The 15,900-nt window shown below is 52.3% G+C and overlaps 1 protein-coding gene across 1 annotated transcript in view; it reads right to left on the reverse strand.

The window, feature by feature from the left end:
- SLCO2A1 (solute carrier organic anion transporter family, member 2A1) overlaps positions 1-15,900 on the reverse strand; it is an 81,121-nt gene that overhangs the window by 17,898 nt on the left and 47,323 nt on the right. Inside the window, exons 4-5 of the mRNA NM_001123195.2 lie at positions 1,493-1,720; positions 593-691 (exon numbers count right to left, since the gene is read on the reverse strand). Coding sequence (NP_001116667.2) covers positions 593-691; positions 1,493-1,720 — 327 coding nt within the window. The remainder of the gene's footprint in view (positions 1-592; positions 692-1,492; positions 1,721-15,900) is intronic.

The raw sequence follows: 15,900 nt of genomic DNA on the forward strand, positions 1-15,900 counted from the left end.
GTGGTAGCAACACCTGAGGCCCTGCCCCGTGTCTCAAGGTTTCCTGCTGCATGTCTTGAGGGCAGAAAGTATGTTTTCTTCAGCAGTGCATCCCTCAGTGTCCAGCATGGGCCCTGGTTAGAGGAGGTGCGTGCTGTCTGCTCTCGCTGCCTCACAACTGCAGCAGTGAGCAAGTGAATGGTGGGGGAGGCAGGGTCACAAGGAGCATTTATTGATTTTTTAATTTATTTATATTTTTTTGCTTTTTAGGGCTGCACCAGGGGCATATGGAGATTCCCAGTCTAGGGGCTGAACCAGAGCTGCAGCTGCTGGTCTACACCACAGCCAGAGCAACACAGGATCTGAGCCACACCTGCAAACTACACCACAGCTCATGGCAACAGCGGATCCTTAGCCCACTGAGCGAGGCCAGGGATCAAACCTACATCCTCATGGATACTAGTCGGGCTCATTTCCACTGAACCACAAAGGGAACTCCCGGGGGCAGTGAGCATTTAAAGTTGGAGCCTCATCCTCTGCCCTGATCGTCTGGGAGTTGGGGAGGCTGCTTCAAGGGACCAGTGGTGGGATGAGCGTCCCTGCACACACTCACCTGTGTCCACCCTGCCGTAGTCCACAAAGATCTGCAGCATGACCGAGCCCAGCAGGTAGCCGAAAGCCGGTCCGAATACAGAGATGGCAAATAAGATGGCTGGAAAGGGGAGAGAGAAAGGAGCCTGAGGGGGATGGGCAGGGTGGCCGCACCGGGCTCTTTCCTCCCTGAGGGATTCCTGAGAGATCACCTCCTCTGTCCCCTTGCCTTAAACCAAGGCCAGAGCCACTCAAGATCCTGAGACATGAAGAACCAAAGCTGTTTCTCCTCCAGCCAGATACCAGAGACATCTGCTTGCTGTGTGTGTGGGGGGGGAATGGCTTCCTGGGCATTTACAGGTTCTGCCCAGTCACATGCAGTGGTGAAGCTCCCTGCAGGTACGATGTGGCAGGCCTGGTGGGAGCTTGTGGGGCCACAGAACCTGTGGGCGTGGTCTGTTTGGTCTGGGGCTGGGCCCTGGGAATGCTCAGTGTAGCTTATTCCAAGGGAAGGATTTGAGTAGTCAGATGGTCATCGGCTATGTCTGCTCTGCATGCGCTTCTTTGAGGCCAACTTGTCTCTAAGTGGCCAGCTCAGAAGATCCATGGGCCCCACCTGTGCCAGGACTGGATGGCAGCAGGGCTCCTGCAGGTTGACGAGCTGCCCTGTGTCGGGCCCAGGGCCAAGGGGCCACATACATCCCTCAGGTGCTCCCCTGCTCCCAGTGCAGAGAGACTGTGAGCCCCATCCTGCTGGCGAGGGGTGGGGGCCTGGGCTCAGCCTCATGCCCAGGATCACACAGCTGTGGATCCTGGAGCCGGCACTCAAACCAGGTGTGTCAGATCCCCAAACCTCTGCACGCACTGGCTGGGCCACGTCAGGACCTGACCCCGCCCTGCAGCCCCTTCAAGCCCGACTCACAGATGTACAGGGGCGAGTTGTTGGGCTCTGAGAAGTCATCCACATAGGAGATTCCAAACGGCTGGATGGGCACCGTGCCAATGCCTGCCAGCAGCTGGGCCACCACCATGAGACCCCACACGCTGCTGGTCTCCTTCCGGGAGTCCTGGATGCTGCTGTGGCACTTGCTGGGGGGCAGGCCCTGCCAGTGTTTCTGACAGAGCTCAGCCTGGAGGCGGCTGCTGTTCCCTGCAATGAGAGAGTGGGTGCTGTTACCTCACCCCACCCCGGGAGCCTGGCTGCAGCAGCTGGCCTCCAGACCTGGCCTTCCTCCCAGTCCTTCTGGGAGTGGCTCTGGAATAAAGGGCAGTGGAGTGTGGGCTCCCTGCTCTGATGGGGGCAGCCCCTATGGGGTGGGACATCCATTCCTTCTCCTCTCTGGGTACAGGCAGGGGGCTGGGCAGGGAGGGATCAGTGTCTTCCTCTGTGGAGACCAGGCCACCCAGCTGGGAAAGGCAGAGCTGGGATCAACACCCAGGCTTGTGGGCCTTCAGCCCCCCTGTGTGCAGCCTCAGGCTCAGGCCCCCAAGGGGTGGTTCCCTTTAGCAGGACAAAGGTCATTCTGTCCCACAGAAGACAGTGTTACCCCCAGACTGGGATGCTCCCCTGAGGCTGTGGCACCCAGAGCCCTTGCTCCTGGATAAGCCTGGCTCTCGAAGATGTTGCATGTCCTTACCAAACCTGGGCAGCTCCTAAAGATCAAGAACTTGATCAAGAACTTGAAGGGACTTTGAGACCCTCTGGTTCAACTCCTCATGCTACAGGTAGAGGGCTGAGGTTGCCCTTGTGTGAGGGCCCCAGAGGCCCCAGGGTGGCCTGTGGGCACCAGTGCCTGTGGCTTTGGGGACCTGGCTAGGCTGGACTGCCACTCCGAAGCCACTGTTTTCAATTTGGCCAACACTGAACAATCAGCATTGTCAGCTCTCCAAGGCCTTGAGGGCCCTGGAGAACTCCTTTTCATGAGGTGCCTTCTTTTCCAGCCTTATGGAGGTGATGGAAACTGCTGACGTCACTGATCCCACTCCATGGGGTTCAGCTTCATTTTCATTTGTGGTCCTCCCAGAGAGGGCAGAGCTCTGAGCTGGGAGGACCTCGGAGTCCCATGGAGAGAGAAAATAAGGGCCGTGGATGAGGCTTGCCCATCATCACACTGGACTCTGCCCAGTGCTGTTGAGCTCAGGGCTGCTCTGGACAGTGGGGCCTGGGAGGGGTCTGCCTTCCTCATGGTCCCCTCTCCTCACCCAGAAACACGTGCTTCGTCCAGCCTGGCCCCTCATCTCCTATCCTCCACACTGATGTTTGCATAGGATACATGTGAAAACTGCTGGCCCAGGGGCTCCCCCATGCATCAGGAAGGCCTCTCCCAGGAAAGGCAAAGGGGCCAAGATGCCTGTCTGCTCAAGGTCATCCAGATCTGACACCAGCTCTGTGCTCAGGGAAGCTGTGGGCAGCCAGGCCAGCGGCCAGCCCTGGACTTTGGTTAGTGTCCCTCTGTACCCTCCTCCTCCTCCCACCCCACACGCACTATCCCACATTTCAATGCAGGGTTCGGTTAGAGAGTGGTCCAGCCAAACAGGGAAACAGGAGGCAGCCTCTTAGAATTAGATTGGGGCTGTAGCCTCAGTGACACAGAAAGTCAGCTGTAACATCTTGTAGACTCAAAAGACAAGGAGTAGTTTGGCGAAGAGTGTGATCCTTAATTTGTGCAGCCTCATCGAACAGGCAGAGAAAGTGTGGAAGACCATGGCTCTCTCACGGTGATGGGACTGTGCTGTGACTTTGTGTGTGTGTCTGTGTGTGCGTGTTTGCCTCAGTATACTTTCTAATTCTTGTGTAATGAGCACATGATGTTTCTGAAATAAAGCAGCCATAAAAGCTTTTAAATTAAAACTATTTTTTCATTAAAAAATGTAGCTCCAGGGAGTTCCCGTAGTGGCGCAGTGGTTAACGAATCCGACTAGGAACCATGAGGTTTCGGGTTTGGTCCCTGCCCTTGCTCAGTGGGTTAACGATCCGGTGTTGCCGTGAGCTGTGGTGTAGGTTGCAGACGTGGCTCGGATCCTGCGTTGCTGTGGCTGTGGCGTAGGCCGGTGGCTACAGCTCCGATTAGACCCCTAGCCTGGGAACCTCCATATGCCGCGGGAGCGGCCCAAGAAATAGCTAAAAAGACAAAAAAAAAAAAAAAAAAATGTAGCTCCAGTTGAACAATGTCTTTCCCATTTGTTATTTCTTTGTTCCATAGCTGTTGCCCTAGGCCTACAAAAGTATGCAGCACGCTGGGGCTGAGTTTCTCTGCCCATCCCACCTCCTCCACCGTCTCTCCCTGGTGGGGTGTTAACTCTTTCTCTGATGTACACACTCTACTGTAGAGACCCAAGTCCCAGGGCCAGAATTTTTAAACTTCCATTCACTGCACCGGCAGACGCTGCCAAGGCTATGACATACATTGCGTCCTACGCACAGAGGTGACTGGGCCAGAGCTGGTATTTGAACCCATGTATGCCTGACTCAAAGTCCTTAATGAAATCAGGTCTGAAATGGCAGCTTTGAAAAGACAACACACATTTTATAGGGATAGAAGAGCCAGGCCTGGGGAGATTCTGCTAGTTACATTCAAACTCATGAGCCCTCTAACCTCTGTAGGTGGCTGGGAAGTTTCGCCTACTTCCTCCCAGGCAGAGGTGTCCTGGAAAGGGGCTGGCTGCTGGTTGGGAGTGTTGCTGAAATCTCAGACAAGGAGATGAAACAAACACACAGTATCAAGAGTTAAGACATGGATTTTGGTGAAATAAGCCAGACACAGAAAGACAAATACTGTACGATCTCACTTATAGGTGGAATCTCAAATAGTCGAACACATAGAAGCAGAATAGAATGGTGGTTGCCAGGGGGCTTTGAGGGTGAAACAGGGAGGTGGTGATCAAGGGTATAAGTTTCAGTTATGTCAGATAAGTTTTGGAGATCTACTACTAGAAAGCATGGTGGGGGGCATAAAGATAAAAATACACATTGCATACTTAAAATTTACCAAGAGGGAAGTTCCTATTGTGGCTCAGTGGTTAACAAATCTGACTAGGAACCATGAGGTTGCAGGTTTGATCCCTGGCCTCACTCAGTGAGTTAAGGTCCTGGTGTTGCTGTGAGCTGTGGTGTAGGTTGCCAGCTCGGCTCAGATCCCGTGTTGCTGTGACTCTGGTGTAGGCCGGTGGCTACAGCTCCCATCAGACCCCCAGCCTGAGAACCTCCATATGCCTCGGGCACAGCCCTAGCAAAAAACAAAAATAATAATAATAACAATTTACCAAGAGGGTAGATTTTAAGTATTCTTAAAACACAAACACACACAAATAATAAAGGGACAGGAGGAAACTTTGGGACATGATGGATATGTCTGTAGCCTTGATGGTGGTGACGATGTCACAGTTATATAACCATCCTCAAACTCATAGTTTTATACATTAATATACAGATTTTTACATATTAACCATATCTCACTCAAGGCATTTAAAACAAAGGAAAGATAAGCTGTGTGGCCTTAAGCAATTTCTCAACCTCTCTGAGCCTGTTTCCCTGTAGGAAGAAACCGTAAGGTGACTGGATAGGGAGCATCCCTATGGGGCATTAAAGGGCTGAAAGGCAATGATTTCAGAAAGCATAGTAGGCATGAAAAGTTGGACCAGCTGGTCAGTCAGTGTGGCTGATGGCCATGCCTGCCTCCCTCTAGGAAGGCCAGTGTGGCTCAGTGATGGTGCAAGAGCCTGATTCTCAGGAAGATAGATCACTTAGGTCTGAAGGCCCAAAACTGTGACACCTTCCTGCTGAGAAAGAGACCTCAGGATAGCCCACCCCTCACTTCACTCAGGGCCGCTTTCACCAACACTGGCCTGTGTCCAACACTCAGAGATAGGGCTGTGGTGCTGGCAGACTCAGACCCATCCCCAGGGGAGACCCAGGTGGCTGTGGGCAGGCAAGACCCGCAGATGTTGGAAGGGCTGGACTGGGAGCCTGGGACCCAGATTCTAGTCCCGAATCTTGACTCCCCATGTCAGTGACCTTGACTTTGAAAGACCTCAGAGGACTCTGAGAAGGGGCCATGCACTGCAGAGGGTGGGCAGTTGCCAGAGAGCCAGGCAGGCAGAATGTCAGGCTCACAGCTCACGGTGCACTGGGTGTGGGGGCCACACAGGACACCCGAGCAGATGAACATTTACACGCTATGGGCTGTGCTGGTCTTTAGAAAAAGACCCCACTAGGCTTCTCGAGCCCACATAGGCATGTTCAGGACTGAGGGCAGAGCAGACTGCCTGGCCTGAGAACCCTCTGACTCGCACTGCCAACTGGCCAAGTGCAGCCGTGCGGTCATTCAAACAATTGGCACGCACGCCCTGCTCACTTCCCTCTGCCAACTTTGAGTTGACGCACGTCTAAAGGGCTCATAAATACAGAAGCTGCTGCCAAGTTCTCAAATGGGTATTGCTTTTCAGAAGAGTCAAATAAATTGTGAGTAGGTTTCATTCAAGGAAATGAGCCAGGTTTGAAATTCCCTAAAACTGTGAGCAGCTGTTACTTGCCAATGTGCTTGGCTGAGCTGCCGGTCTCTGACTAGGTGTGACAGCAGCTCCCTGTCACATGTTGTGCTGTTGGCTATAGGGAGGCAGGGTTAGGGCTCCCTTATGTGCGAGAGTGGCGTAACGGTCACCCAAAGGCAAATGACCTCACGGGGAAAGAGGTGCAAAGACTGGCCCCTGCTGCCAGCGCAGCTGCTGAGGGACCACACCCAGGCTGGTCAGCTCATCACAGGGAGAGCCGAGATGCTGCGTCCTGGAAAGACACCTGGAGCAAATTCCATTCACTTTCATTTGTTCAGTTACTGGGCTGAAAGTGACTCTGCTGGGGTGCCTGAGACAGGTGCAGGTGCTGCCCTGCCAAACCCTTCTGTCTGCTGTGATGTACACACCATCAGAGAAGCAGCCACAACCCTGTCTGGTCAACTCAAAACCACAGTGAGATATCACTTCACACCCATCAAAAACCAGAAAAAACGTGTTGGGTGAGACATGGAGAAATTAGAACCTTTGTGCATTGCTGGTAAGAAAGTAAAATGGTACAGCCATTGTGGAAACCAGGATGGAAGTTCTCCAAAACGCTAGAAATAGAACTACCGTATTCTCCAGAATTTACAGTTCTGGATATTTACCCTAAAGATTTGAAAGCTGGGACTTAAACAGCTATTTGTACACCAGTCTTCACAACAGGATTATTCACAATAGCCAAAAGGTGGAAACAACCCAAATGTCCGTCGAGGGATGAATGGATAAACAAGGTGATATATGCATACAGTTGAATTCTGACACATACTACTTAGAAAATGAATGAACCTTGAAGATACGGTGCTAATTGAAATCAGCCTGACCCAGAAGCACAAAAGTTGCATGATTCCATTGATAGGAAGACCTGGAATAGACAAATTCATAGAGACTGAAAGTAGAATGGTGGTGCCAGGCAGGGGCTGGGGGAAGAGGGGATGGGGCCTTAGTGATTAGTGGATAGTTTCAGTCGGGACATGAAAAAGATCTGGAGATGGATGGTGATAATGGTTATACAACAGTGTGAAGGTACTTAATGCCATGGAATTGGACATATTCAAATGGAAAATTTGTTATGTTTATTTCACCACCATAAAAGAATATATAGCCTGGTATCCACTGAGCTGGGAAAGGATCGTGGGCCAGGGAGCACATGGGGGAGCACCAAACTCAGTGTCTCCTGGAGAGAGGGTTTGGGAAGGATTCCTGGAGAAAGTGGCCTCTGGGCTGAGAAGAATCCACAGGAGGAGACAGAAGGGAAGGAGGGGAGCAGCTCAGAGGTTCGGTGGGGTTGGTAAAGCAAACACATCCAGGATGAGCCTGGCCGTTCCTGGAGGGTTGGTGTGTCCCTCCAAGGGGCCTGGACCACAGCCCAAGGGTGAAGTGCGAAGATCATGAGAGTGCAGTTCACACTGGATCAACTTGCACCACTTTGCAAGGCTGCATGCAAAGAGCGGAATCGACCCAGTCGACAGCTACTTGGGCAGTAAAACAGGACAGGCGAGGCTGCACGTTGCACAAGAGGCAGGCAGGGCGTTCTGGTCCACACCACAGCTGTGCACGTGGGGATGCCCAGCCCACAGCCAGTGTGTGTAAGGGACACAAGGGGGAGCAGGAGCCTGAGAAACAAAAAGGGCCAGAGAGTAAGTGTTTCTCTTTTCTGGATTCTAGTTCTTGATTGTGCTGATTCTTACTATTTTCCTCAAGTCACATTTATTAGAACATTGTTGCCAGCTTGGCTGGCAAAATTGTTTTTTGTGGGCCATTCGATGGCCATCGAGGATCATAAAGATGTTGACTGGCTTGTTAAGTCTTTACATGGCACATTGCACGGTGCACTGATGCCACAAACACCTTCATGAAATTTCACCTCGTGAAGTGTTCAGGAGGCAGACCTCTCTGGGGATCTTTCAATGGTATCACCAACTTCTAGAATGTCAGATTACATGTCAGAAACTGCCTTTATTAAAAACGTGTATTTTAAAAATAATCAACTGGCTCCCGTGAAATCCAAGTCTACTATGTTCCTCTTTTGCATTTCAAATTGACTCCAGATCTCCCAACAAATTCTCTTTTCCTTATGCCAGCCCTAAATGGGGTCAAATCCACCAGGCCAGGCTCTGACACAGGGGAAAGGGGAAGGGCCCTTAAATCTACTTGGGTGCACTGCCTTCAAGAAGGGAAGCAGCAGCTGGCTGGCTGGTGTGGATGCTGGGTGCCTTGGACACAGGAAGAGCAGGGCGTGACAATGGGTAAGACCCGATGCTGCCTGGCTTGATGTGGAGACAGGTGTTTTTGTCAGAGACGGACAGAGGGTGGGCTACCCAAGAACCCAGGCCTGGGACTCTCTGCAGAAGGTGGCCGTGGCCAGCTCACTCTGGGGAGGACAGAGTCTTCTAGAATTTAGGCTCCTCTCTTAAAAAGAAGAAGGGGAGTTCCACTGTGGCTCAGTGGTAACAAACCCAACTAGTATCCATGAGGACGAAGTTGGATCCCTGGTCTCGCTCCATGGGTTAAGGATCCGGTGTTGCCATGAGCTGTGGTGTAGGTCGCAGAAGCAGCTCAGATCCCGAGTCACTGTGATTGTGGTGTAGGCTGGCAGCTGTAGCTCTCACTGGACCCCTAGCCTGGGAACTTCCATATGCCACAGGTACAGCCCTAAAAGATTAAAAAAAAAAAGAAGAAGAAGAAGAAGAAGAAGAAAGACAGTGATGGAGGAGGAGGGAGGGAAAGACCTTGCATTAGGAGTCTTTTAGCAAAGCTGGGGGTCTCAGCTTTCCTAAGCCCACCCCACTGCTCTCCTCCCTGGGTCAGATTCTTTAGCTTCTTTCAGGAGCTTGGCCCCTGTGAAGAAGAAAGAGCTTCCTCTCCCGTTTCTCAGGTGTTCCAGCAAAGGTCCTGTACCCGGGCTTCCTCACTGACCTACAGAAGCTCACCACCCTGCTCCTGCGACCTGCCCACCATGTCAGAGAAACATCTGCCTATCTCAGCCACTGCAAACTTGGCTTGCCTGCCTCCGCCTTGGGGGGCCTGGGAAAGGGAGGTCAGGGAGGGTTCCACAGCTGGCTGTCAGTCTGTTTCTCATCTTCCCTGAGGCCCCCTTCTGGAAGGCTCAGGTTTATCAGAGCACATTCTTCTTCCCACAAGACACCAGAGGTCTGGCTGTGCCAGTTTTCACAGGGCTGTGAGATGCTAACTAGAAACAGGCTGAGACCTCTCCCCTCCACCAGCTACCCCTGCAGCAGCCCAGCTGCACGCCAGTCAACCTTCTGACTCACCCCATAATTCACTTCTGTGGAATCTCAGCTCTAATTTCTGGACAGATTTGGAAAGATAGGGGATGCTGAGGCAGGAAGGTCTACCTCCTAGAATGGTTCCCATGGAGGCAGGACAGATCTAGGCAGACCAAGGTCTGGTTGTTCCATTGTTCTAGGACACGCATTCCAAGTGAGGCCAGGCTGAGGCCAGTGGGAGGCAGTCAAGGGTCTAATAAGAGGTCTTGGCTCAAAGATCCAGCACTGGAGCTGAGAGAGGACCCTAGAACGGTGGAGCAACATAGGAAGGCCATGGTGAATGGGCTTTCCTTGGACTAGTCCTTCTCATCATTCTCGTAGAGGAAAGACAATTCTCCCAGCAGACAGGAGGGAGGCAGTGAAGTCTCCTTCAGGTCATGGTCCTTGAGAGCCACTCATTACCTCCCTGCTCAGAAGGGGACATGGCTTGTGGGTGAGGAAAGCCAAATGCAGAGGAGGTTAGTAAGACCCAAACCTCCGGAGTAATCCATAGGAGAACAATGGGAATGGCGCCGGGGCTTCCAGAGAGTTTTCTGGAAGCGTGGCCAAGGTGCCAAGGCTTTAGGCTATCAGCAAACTCCTGGAATCTCATTCAGAATGTTCCACTTTGAAGGACCTATTTCCTCATCCTCCTAAATTCAGCTGCTCAACAGTTCTTCCCGAAACTCTGACAACGCCCACTGGCAGCCTGGAACAGGCTGTCCCGAACTCACTCATGATTGAGATCTCAAAGTCATTTATAAAGTGGCTTGTTTGCAAATCAGAAGTGACTGGGTCCCCAGTGGAGTTCATGAAGCCTCATTAGTCCATCACGCCCCTGTGATAGTATGTGTTCTCTTCCAACTAGACTAAGCCTCCACTTAGAAAGGGATTTCTATGAGCATATGCATTTTGAATTTCATTTTGGGAAACCAGGAGGCTGTATTCTTTGGCACCAGCATAAACCAACAGAGTTGGAGTTGACAGCTGGATCACATAGTGGAGCAGTGGAAGGAATACCTATTTTGAAATCAGACCAAGCTCATATATATATATATAATATATATTTGTCTTTTTGTCTTTTTCTAGGGCCGCTCCTGCAGCACATGGAGGTTCCCAGACTAGGGGTCCAATTGGAGCTGCAGCCGCCCACCTAAGCCACAGCCACAACAACGCGGAATCCGAGCCGTGTCTGCAACCTACACCACAGCTCACGGCAACACCGGATCCTTAACCCACCGAGCAAGGCCAGGGATCGAACCTGACACCTCATGGTTCCTAGTCAGATTTGTTAACCACTGAGCCACAACGGGAACTCCAGACCAAGTTCAAATCTTGGTCCTACCATTCACTGGTCAGGGAACTCTCAGAACCTCAGTCTCTTCATCTCCAAAACAGATGTAGGTAATAATAATAATACTGAACTTGCAATATTCTTATTCAGATTAAAACTAATGACAACACCATAACCTGAGATGCGGTGGTTGTACAATAGGATCAATTGTCATTCAAAGAAGCCAGAAATTTTGAGACATTTAAATGGATGAGGGATATGGCAGAACCTGGAGACAGGCAATATTGCCCAGGTTTTTAAGAACTTGGAGACTTGGTCCCGAAACCAGTGATCAGCGCTGGTCACCAGGAATGGACGAGTTGCAGGGCAAGAGGGTTGCTTGTAAGAGTTCACATCCATGTAGGGAAAAGAGGGAGCTCAGGGGAGTGAAAGAGGGTTCTTCTGCTCTGCTCTCAAGATTGAGTTTCCAAGATTAGTTCTGAGGCTGAGGCTGGACACCCCTTCCTACATCACCACTCTGGCACTAGAGAGGCCATGGGGAAAGGCTTACATGTACTGCGGAGGCCACGTGACCAATAAGCTGGGCATGAGAGGCCAGGTCCACTGTGCACAGTGCCACAGGCTGGCGAGGGGCTTGCCGCCTCCCACCCTCTTGCACAATAGCCTGCCCTTGAGAAACCGCAGCCTGGCTCAGGAAAGAGGCATCGCCTGGCTTGAATCATCATCTAAATTGTTTTTCAGTGCATAGGAGGAGGGAAGACACATACCTGAGGAAGCAGGATGGTGGCTCAGAGCCATTTACTTTTACCATTCGAAGAAATGCGTGCTTAATTTGCACCCCCAATTGGGAGTGAAGCAGGACATATTGTTCACAGATTTATTAACAGGCTGATGAGGAGCAATTTGAAGGGGGAAAAAAAAAAAAGAGGATTAGCTGTGCCAAAATGAGTTCATCAAGAGCCAGTCATGCCAAACCAACCTCATTTCCTTTGTTAACAGGACTCCCAGACCAGCAGGAAGCTGTAACTTGGTGTTAGTTGACTGGAGGAAGCCTTTTGACAAAGCCTGTCATGATATCCTGACCCACATCCAGATGAGATGCGGACACGTGGCTGAGAGTCCTCTAGGGAGAATGGCTCAAAGCTCGCCCAGTGCAGGCGCCGATGGGCCAGTGCAACCAGGAAGACGGCGGCCCTCCCTGTACACCATGCAACGCCACTGTCCTGGACCTGGGGAGAGCTGAGACCAGCTGACAAAGTGGTGAATGACATGAATGACATGAAGCTGGTAGCAATGGCTAATAAGACAGTCCAGAGGCTGAAAATCTAATATTGGACCCAACGCTCTAAAGAGGGGCTCTGACCGAAGAGAATGAATCTAATGGAGTCGGTTGGGCTGCTGTACTAGAGATTCAGAGCCTGGGTGGTTTACCAACGACAGAATTATTCCTCAAATATCTGGAGGCTGCTTGCCAGTGTGGTGAGAGCCAGGCTGCTGACTCCCTGCTGCATCCTCATGGAGCTGAAAGAACTTTCTAGGAGCTCGCTGGGCTCTTCTGCAAGGGCCTTGACCCCACCATGAGGCTCCACTCTCATGACCGCCCCTCTTCCAAATACCTGGAATTCCACATTCTCTTTGCTGTTTCCTGTCTTGAGGCCTCCGAGGGGCACATCCCTCTGAGGTTGGAGCCAATCCAAGCCCTGAATCCTGAAGTCCTTTTGTTCCTGAGAGAAAGAAACTGCCCCTGCTGGTTTCCTGCCTCCTGGTGGGTGGCCCATTGCCCATAGGTGCCTTCTGGTTCTCTTGTCAAGCCTTTGGGGCACAGGAGGAATCTGGGCTTGGTGGGCAGCATCAGCCTCCCTCTCCTATCTGTGGTCCTCCATGTGTCCTCTGGGAATCTTCAGGAGCCTGAGGCCCCTGGCTGGAGGCAACAATGGTTCCTTCAACCACAGCCCCAGCAGGGCAGGGATTGGCACACCGCTTCTGTGGGGCTACCCCCCACCCCCTGACAGTTTTCCTGGGGTTTCCAGAGCCACTGGAATAGTGACCTGCCTTTCTTTTCCTCACCCCAGGTGCTCCCCTCCACCCCCTGCCTTGGGTGGGCCCCAGACACACAGTCTGCCAGGGGTCCCCAAGACATGACTGTCCCCAGGGGAGCGGGACACAGCTTGCCCCTCAGGCATCCCCCCACACACCAGACCTGAAGCAGGCCTGTCCTCCCCGCTGCCCCTGACCCATTCCTGAACAAGGGATGTGACCAACAAGCCTCTGGGGGAAGGAGTGTCACGCTCAGTCCCTACTGGGGCCCAGGCAGGAGACCCTGGAGAACAAGGGATCTTACTTCCAGGCCAGCCAAGGGGGACGGTGACTCCCCCACAAAATAGATGTGAAGAGAGCCTGACAGAGGTTACGGTGCTCAGGTCAGCTGCTGGGGCCACTGCTATGGAGTTGCCCGTTCTCCGCGGCCCCCGCTCCTTGCCTGCTTTTCCGCTGATGTGCAGCACAGCGGCCTGGTGCTTTCTGCCACTTCTCCACACACGTTTCTCTTCTTCCCTATACTGCGCACTGAAAATATGTTCCACATCAAGGCTCATTAGCTTTGTTGTTCTCATCCGTTTGGGGCTCTTTTTCCGTCGGTTGACTTAATAACACCCATGTGTTTCGTGATTTTCTCAAACCCCTCTTGTTGTTTTCTCTTCCTTTTCAGGTTAAATAGATCCAACTGGCCAGGCTGTGCAACTCCCGCCCCCGACCGTCCACCCCCCATCCCCCAACACACACACTCCTCCTACCCCCATACACCCCACCTCCACCCCCCCACCCAACCCTGGCCACGCGTCCCCCTACGTGTATACACCCCTGTCTCTGCCTCCACATCCACACAGACGCCCCACACTCCCCACAACCCCCACCCCCCGGCAGATTTCCTCCCTCGTGCACCTCCCAACCCCACCCTCCTCACCTCCACATTGGTCACCTCCCCTCACCAGGCCACTGCCTACACAGAGAAATGCCTCCCTCCCGCACAGAGCTGCACACAATCCCCCCCCCAACTCCCTTCTCTGCACATGATGTGCCTTTCCCGTCCCCCCACAGCTTCAGAGCTGTGTCCCTCTCGCACCACGGCCGGGGGTTCATCCTGAACAGCCCTGAGCTCATGGTCTCTGAGCTGCTCTCCGAGGCTCAATGGAGTACGGTCTGCTTCAGAGCCCCTGTTCTCCACTGAGGAGGGGCTGCAGTCATGCCAGAGCCTGGGGATCCCCTCCACCCGCCCTGCCTAGGGACACCTCTGAGGTAGGAGTGTGGGTGAGGGTCAAGCAACTTCATGAATAGAGGAGAGCAGGCAATTCTTGCCTTTCTTCCCTTGACTGCTCCAAAAATACAAGTGACTCCCCCCGCCCTGCTTCGCCCTCAGGAAGCCCCCCTTCCTCGAGGATCCATTGTCTGCATGGGGCCGACTTCCCCTGGACTTGGCTGGGAGCTCTCACAGGTTACACCTAGTCCCCCCAGACACTGGTTTCCGAAGACCCTTCTCTTATCTCCCCGGAGAACTGGTCTCGCGTTGGCTTGTTTCCCACCTGCCCAAACCTCTTCGAGTTTTCCAGAAGCCGTCTTAGAGGCTTTGGCTGGGTAGCTAGTCTTTTCTCTAAAGGCGCCAGGCAGATTTCCGGACCCCACTGACATTTAGAAAAATCTAAACATTCATAAATGTCTGCATGGCCTTTTTAAAATTAGCAATTAGTTGTTAAAGGTCTCCGTGATTCCCACAATGTCCAGCCCCTCTTTAATTTTTTTTTTCCTCCCAAAACACATAGTTAGTTTCCATTTCCCATGTTCATTTCTGGAGCAGCTGTGCTCCAGGGGAAGGAATCAGCCATCAACACAGGATAATAGGTCTGGGGGGTCGTGACTGATGAGTAAGATATTTCAAATACCACATCAAGGGCCGGCAAAGAGAAACGTGCTGAGCAGCTAACACAGGCTGAGCACTCCTTCCTCTTAATATTGCCCTCAGAACACGCTGCAAGAGGAGGTATTTATTATTGTTCCCATTTTACAGATAAAGAAACTGAGGTTCAGAAAGGTGAAGTATGAAGTTCCTGTCGTGGCTCAGTGGTTAACGAATCCGACTGGGAACCCTGAGGTTGTGGGTTTGATCCCTGGCCTTGCTCAGTGGGTTAAGGATCCGGCATTGCCATGAGCTGTGGTGTAGGTTGCAGACGTGGCTCAGATCCCGCGTTGCTGTGGCTCTGGCATAGGCTGACGGCTGCAGCTCCGATTAGACCCCTAGCCTGGGAGCCTCCATATGCCTCAGGAGCGGCCCTAGAAAAGGCAAAAAAAGACAAAAAGAAGAAAAAAAAGAAAGGTGAGGTAGAAGCTTGCCTAAGGAGACTTGGCAAGCAAATGGCTGGGCTGGGGTTTGAATGTCCAAGTCTATGCTCTGTCTCTACCCAGCACACCAGGTGGCTCCAACTTGAGAGTCTGGGAATAGAGCAGAGCAGCGGCCTAAGCCTCAGTTGAGAGAAATCCTACGGCCTCACACGCAAGGATGCAGCCAGGACTACACCAAGGGAGGGGCCCTGCTCCCCTGGAGCAGAGGTTGGATATAGATATTCGGTGAGGACCAGAGAGAAGCTGCCTTCAGATGCCCCCAGGATGCCCAGCCCATTGGCCGTGAGCTATTAGACTCTCCTCAGGAAGCAGGCGCTTCCTCATTTGGGACCCTAGTTTACCCAGCATGATACATGTACTGTCTCCACGGCTGCTTTTAAACGCCACTGCTTAATGGTTACTGCACGTGCCAGCCATTCGCTAAATTCGAAGCACATGCCCTTCAGGCCCCGCAGCCCTGCGAGGGAGGTCAGTTTTATAGAGGGAGCAACTGGGACTCAGCTGTGTAGGAAGGGGCCCAGGGCTGTGCCGTTAGGGGGTCTCAAAGCCCAGCCTCAGACCCAGGACCATCCAATGCCAGACCATTCCTAGATTCATGACGCCATTCAGAGTGGCGCAATTAATGAAATTCATTTGTTCCTGATGACCTTGCATAATTCAAAACTAAGTTCTCATAGGAATACACTGGAAGTAAGAGCCGCATTTCAAACTTTTCCCACGAAGTGAGACCTTGGGACTATTTGTATTTGCACGCATTAGCACAGCACATGCCCACACTGCACTGGCACCCACAGCCTCAGTTAGAGCCCACAGATGTGGCTCCTG

Source organism: Sus scrofa, chromosome 13 (genome assembly GCF_000003025.6).
Source record: "Sus scrofa isolate TJ Tabasco breed Duroc chromosome 13, Sscrofa11.1, whole genome shotgun sequence".
Taxonomy (NCBI): Eukaryota; Metazoa; Chordata; class Mammalia; order Artiodactyla; family Suidae; genus Sus; species Sus scrofa.